Source organism: Kryptolebias marmoratus, linkage group LG20, assembly GCF_001649575.2.
Source record: "Kryptolebias marmoratus isolate JLee-2015 linkage group LG20, ASM164957v2, whole genome shotgun sequence".
In the NCBI taxonomy this organism is placed as follows: domain Eukaryota; kingdom Metazoa; phylum Chordata; class Actinopteri; order Cyprinodontiformes; family Rivulidae; genus Kryptolebias; species Kryptolebias marmoratus.
In genome coordinates this window covers 659,215-665,577 of record NC_051449.1, presented here as the reverse complement: position 1 = coordinate 665,577, position 6,363 = coordinate 659,215, and the positions used below count along the sequence as shown (strand labels likewise).

General features: G+C 43.0%; 1 protein-coding gene across 3 annotated transcripts in view; it reads right to left on the bottom strand.

Moving 5' to 3' along the window:
• The window catches only part of adcy8 (adenylate cyclase 8 (brain)), an 87,117-nt gene that overhangs the window by 52,391 nt on the left and 28,363 nt on the right, over window positions 1-6,363 (bottom strand). For all 3 annotated transcript variants that reach the window (XM_017433578.2, XM_025009937.2, XM_017433579.2), the window contains exons 6-7: window positions 4,713-4,871; window positions 3,458-3,728 (exon numbers count right to left, since the gene is read on the bottom strand). In XM_017433578.2, coding sequence (XP_017289067.1) covers window positions 3,458-3,728; window positions 4,713-4,871 — 430 coding nt within the window. The remainder of the gene's footprint in view (window positions 1-3,457; window positions 3,729-4,712; window positions 4,872-6,363) is intronic.

Here is a 6,363-nt window from a genome sequence, read left to right as displayed (position 1 = left end):
CAGGTGGATGGAGGTTTCAGGTGGATGGAGGTTTCAGGTGGATGGAGGTTTTAGGTCCGAGTTTCAGCTGTTTTTACTGATGAGGAGCAGAACGGTTTGGAGAAAACTGCTGCAACGTTGTTGTGAAGGCAGGTAAGAGCTGAGAGCTGAGAGCTGAGGTTTCCTTCTGAACATCATCCATCCATCCACCCATCCATCCATCCGACTGTCCATCCGTCTATCCATTCATCCACCCATCCGCTTGTTACTTCTCTTTAAATGACACACTCTTAACCACCTGCACTCAGACTCTCTTATTTCTACTTTTAGCTCATGTTCTGTCACTCTTCTGCATAAAGAGGCTTCTGGTTTACATGAGCTGTTGATAACTTTAACCTACATCAGGTAGAAACAATCAGAGCGCTCCGTCTGTCACCGCATTCTGTTTTCTTATCTCCAAAATTAGGATGATGATGATAATGGTTGTTCTGTGCATTCTGGTCCATCCTTTTATTTTTCACTGAACAAATTAAAAAATGGACCTTTGGTTTCTGTCCCACTGACAGGTGCTCTTTGTGCCTCTTACATCTGGATTTTGCAAACCTAAGTCAGGCGGCCATGTGCTTTTTAGAGATAAGAGGCTTTCTCCTGCAACCTTTCCAAACAAGTCAGTCTGTTTCAGACCTTCCATTAAAACCTGTCCTTAGGTATCAGTTTGCATTTGGATATCAATAAATACAGATCTGACCAGCCTCACATCAAACAGGGATTCCTTTTATGTACAAACGTTTGGTAATCTGAACACAATCTGTCCCGAGCTGAGCTCCAGGACCTCCTACAGGATCTTACAGGTTAAAATCTTCAGTCTTTGTTCTGAGAGTCACTAATCACTGTGAAGGTGCCTTTATGTGTTTTCTGTTGTGTCTGTTAGTTAATTAAGCTCATCAAGACAAAAAAAGTGTCTCAAACTGAACTGTGTTGGTGTCAAAATAAGACTACAGTTCAGCTGTTTGAATGTTTTGTCTCTTTTATAGAAACTCCAGCAGAAAGAGCAGTTTGTGGGAAACATTTTACTGCAAAGTGTGAAAGCTCTCAGTCAGAGTTGTCTATGATGGATGGGTCTAACTGTCCTGTCCTTTAACCTTTAACCTACTGAGGCCTGCAGAGTCTGAGATGGAGTTCATTTCTTTAAGCATTGCACGGTCTGACCTTCAGGGTGAATTTGCCAGGATGTCCATTCCTGGGGAAGATGTCTTAACTGTCAGAAATCTGACTCCAAAATGTTTGGAAATGACCTTTAACCTTTCTCAGGTTGCTGGGCAGCAACAGTTGCTTCTCTGAGGTCATTGCTGATGTCCTTCCATCTTGGCATTGTGTTAGTAAAGACCCGTCTGCCCTATATTACATTCTGTCCTCGTCTTTCTGCATAAATGCCACTGTAGGGGTGTGTTTTTCTTGCTTTTTGTCTCCAGAACTCCCCTAACATTACTAACATTCACAGATTTTTGCTTCATAACCATCAGCTGCCTCTGATTTCTCTCTTCTTCTGAGTCTGACTCAGACTCAAACACACACTCGTTCTACTTCGACCTCAATCCAGTGATGCTGAAAAGTGAATCAGACCAACAGGATGGGGAGGCGACGACCCGGAGGACAGAAAGCTGCTGAGGAGTGGAAACTTCAGCTCCAAGCAGAAACATAAAAGACACTTCAGAGCTCCTCAGAGAAGCCTTTGATATGCAAAGAGGTGCTTTGTGATACGGCTGATCTGACAGGCTTTCAACGTGCCAGAAACAAAGAAGTGGCACTTTTCAGAAATAACATTCCTCTAACTCAAAACATGTTGCACAGCTCTGAGGGGCCGCTGCAGCCGAGGGGCCCCATCCTTAGCAGCTCAATAGAAAGAGAGGTTTACTGTTAAGTCATGAAGACATGATGATAAACAAATAACTCAAAGATCTGCTCAACTCAGGGACAAATTATCCATCTGGGACGTTTTAGAGGGACTCTACGGATCCAAAAACCTCCGTCTCATTCCAAAACAGAGGAGCAGAAACTCAACCAACCAGAGGGGCCCGCGGAGCCCGAAGCCCGTTTTCTTTTACACATAACTGCGTGTGCTCAAAACTGTAAATAATTACCAAACAAACTCAGGAGGGCGCCATACTTTAAAAAATAATCCTTGATTTCGTTAAAGTGTGAAAGAAGCACTCAGGCAGGTTTACAGTTCAGTCCTGGCCCGGGTCCAGGTCACATCATACTTTACTGTTCATCCACAGCACCTGGCATTTTGTACCAACTGGAAACAAAAAGGTTAAGAGTTTGCCTCCATGCATCCCAGCATGCACTGATGCACATGGAGGCACCAGCTCCTCGGTGATGAGTCAGACATTTTTACATTAAATGCTCCTAACAGTCACTGCACACTTCTCCTGATCGAGCTGAAGGTGTTGATATGTGAAGAATTCAAGCAGCTCAGAGTCTGCAGAAGCAGTTTGATAGTAAAACAAAAACATCTATAAACAGGAAAACAGTTGGTCCAAACTGACTCATCTTCACTTCAGAAGTGGGATAAATCAGGAAGACTGGGTGGGAACAAAAGAGACAACAGTTGGTAGAAAGGTGCAGAAGGTGCGTATGAAGAGACCTGCAGGAAAAGGCTTCTTTTTGTGCCCAAAAAAAGTCTGGGTACGAAGTGACCTGGAGCCTCCTGGCTTACATGAATCCATGAACAGAGAAATAATAAAAAGGATGATGAGAAACACTATTTGTTGTTATCATAATTGTTTCAGAATACCTCCAAATGATTCAGAATAACTCCAAAATGATTTAATTTCCAGACGAAACGAGTGCTTGAACCGTTCAGGTAAGGTAGTCCAAGGTGGGTGGAGATTATAGGAAACATCATTTTGTTCTTCCAGAAAAGAAAAAGGCAATAAATAACTTTCTCCAAGTCAAACAAACAACTCAGATTAAACCCTGAAGACTCGACGCGTCTCCGGAAGCTGGTTTGTTTTCACCGGCGAACAAAGATGAATGAAGACAAAAACAAGGAGGATGTTTGAACAGGACCACACAATCTGAAGCTCGTCATTCTCAAAGACACACACACACACAGTGATCTGTTACCATAGTAACCTTCTCTACACAGAAAGACATCCCCTTGTTCCAAAAAAGACAAAACAAAACAAAAAAAGGGACAAAACAACGAACAAACAGGCAGGACAACTAAAAACATCCCATGCACTGCAAAAAATAACCCCCGTCTTCTCAAACAGCGTCATCCTGCAGCGAACAATCAATCTGCTCAACTTAACTTCAATATTTATCCAGACTGAGGCATGAAGTCCAGATTAGAATAAAGAATAGGTTGAATCTTCAGCTGCAGAACGAGCTGTCAGCTCAGACAGATTTCAGGTTTTTTGCAGTGTGATAAACAGACCAACGCGACTCGGGGTTGGAGCTGAGGACGACTTACGTTCTGGTTCCCCACGATGTTGTCGAAGGGGAGCTCAGGGCTCCACGACGCCTCGTTGAAGGTGGCGCTGCTGGAGCGGCGGTCTGCCGAGCTGGCCGCCTCCTTCATGATGTCCTCCGGCAGCGTGAGCAGACTCTCCTCCGGCTGCTTGATCAGGTACGTCTCGATGTTGTGGCGCCGCAGGAAGTCGTTGCGGTCTTTACCGTGGCCTTCCTCCACCTCGTAGTCTCCGTTCAAACAGTCCAACGCTGCTTTGGAGATGTGGATTCTCCTGAAACACAAGAAAATCATTTTATTTTATTCTTCAGATGTTTGGACGTGAATCCAACATTTAGCTTCCTTTCTGTTTGGACACTCAGCTTCATTTCATCTGTGCTGGAGTCTACATTTGAGTTTTTGGACAGTCCAACACTGTCTTGCTCTTTCTGCTCCTGCAGTTTAATGATATGAAGGACATCATTTGTCATCAGTCCACCAAAAAGATTCGGTTCTTCCTCTTTTTGTTCTTCTTGTTCCGTTCACAGCTTAAACCATAGACTTTATATTATATTATACAGTCTATGGTTGGAGTATTTACAGCCTACCCAGCGTGAAAAAACAGAAAAGTTCCTGTGGGGACAAGGCTGAAAACATGCCGAAAGCAAGAAGATCAGATTTGGCAATAAATATTCCCACTTGGAAGTCAATAAAAAGTGCAACTTTGGTCACAACTTTCTGAAAAAGCTGCTGCAAAATCAGACATTTTAGACGACAGCAATGACAAAAATCCTGAAATCCTGATTGTTGGACTGATATCGCTGTCAGAGATCCGTCCGTCTGTTCACTGTGACGTCTTACAGTGAGCCACAGGTTCCTGTCAGGATTCAGGATGCTCAGTTTGCATGGTGTGACATGGGTTTGCAGGTTTTTCCTCCTAAAGCAAAGAGTCTCTTTCAGACGGCCAGCAGCAGCCAATCACTGAGCTGCTCAGGTGTGCAGAATCAGGTCAGCGGCTGAACGCTGCTGGCCTCAGACGTCAGGTCCAGCGTGTCCATGTCCCTATTAGAGACGTGTCTGATGTGATAAAAACAAACATGATCAGATCTGAGTGTGGATGCGATGTTATGCAACAGATTCCAGTAAAGAGCGCAGGTCGGGGTCACGGGTGCTGGCAGGACATTTAAAAACCGCAGTCAGAGAAATAATCCCGCCTGGATCTGAAGGCCAAACAGGAAGATCGGACTGAAAACCATCTGAAACTGGAGTCACCCCTCACCCGGGGATGCCTCCGGACTCCAGCTTGTTGGCGATGTCCACGTCCCAGGACCAGACGTCAAACTGCCACTTCCTGAGTCCCAACACGCCGCAAAGCACGGAGCCCGAGTGGATCCCGATACGCATGTCGATGTCGTGTTTCGTCCGTGATCTCACGTATCTGGAAGATTAATAAAAACAAACAGGATGTGGCTTTTATCCGATTTTATGCTTTAAATTTAATTAAACTTTGCCTGCTGGTTCAGACACACACACAGACAGGTAATTACATGATCGACCAGCAATAACTAAATCATGACCCGAGTCAGGAGCTGTGACCCTCTGTAACCCTGACAGACGTGGATAAATGTGAAAATAAAACATTTCCTATCAGAAAATGTCACGTAGCATCTAGTTATTTGTAAAAAAAATTGTCCATTTTCTGCCAGTTTGTTGAGGACATTAGTAAGAAAAATAAAATAAAATAAAATAAAAGTTAAGCTAATAATGTACACAAACTTGTGTAAATAAATGGTTATAAAATTGTAATTCAAACAAGAATAAGTATGTTTCATGGGTTTGTTTTGTTTGTCATTTTTAGAAGAATTTACACTTCAAACATGATTGAATCTTGTTGAACAAAATTCAGTTTTTTGTTTATTTTTTATTTTTATTATTTATCTGATAACATTTGCTTATTATTGACATATGTTCATCTGCAAACTTTTATTCCTCAAATTAAACTTCCTCTTTAAATTTACAATCCAAACTAATCAATCAGTTCATAAAACCAGTGTTAATTTACATGCATACATTCATATTTTAATCTTATATAAATAAGTGATGTGAGTGAGCTGAGCATCTGATTTATACTAAAATATTCCAGAGGGAACACCGGGTCAGACTGGCTCGGGTGCATTAAGTCAGCAAATTAAAATGCATGAAACTGACCTTTAGTCACAGTGAATACTGATAAATCACCTATAAATAAACACATTGCATATCTGCAGCTCTTTAATAAAAACGGGTGAAATAATGTCAATGAATTTTTTTCTGACTTCAGTCGCTTTAATCTCCGTGAAGCAGGACACCAGCCGATAAACGCCGGCCCCTCCCCCTGCCTCCCATTAAGCCTGAGAAGAGCAGCAGCCATTGGGAGGTGTTTCCTGCAGACACACTGCTGTATAAAGACAGAACGGCCCGGCTCGGCCCGGCCCGGTTCTCATGCTCCTGTAAGAACCGTTCCTACAAACTGCCGCTGCCTGCTCTGCTCTCATCATATTGACTTAACATTATAGAGCTCAAATCTCGCAGCTTATCCATCAGTAATCCCTCCAACGTTCTCCTCTCCTCCCTCAGAGTCGCTCAGAAAGAGAAGCGAGGGTCAACATCCTGCAGCAATAAAGACGATTATTGAAATAAAACCGCCGGAGGTTTTAGAAACACAAACTCCAGAGTTAGTGAGCCTTTTTCAGGAGGATCTGGGAGCAAACAGCCAGAGACTGCGATGTGGCTTTTCCTAAATAAGACTCTATTTTACCAAATAAGAAAGAGTTAACTAAGCTGTGTTTTCTCAAATATATGATCCCAAAAAATGCAGATTGTATCGTCTCAGTGTGCCGTATGTGTTTGTTCCTGATGATGTGCAGAAACAAACAAAGGGGATTTCTTGC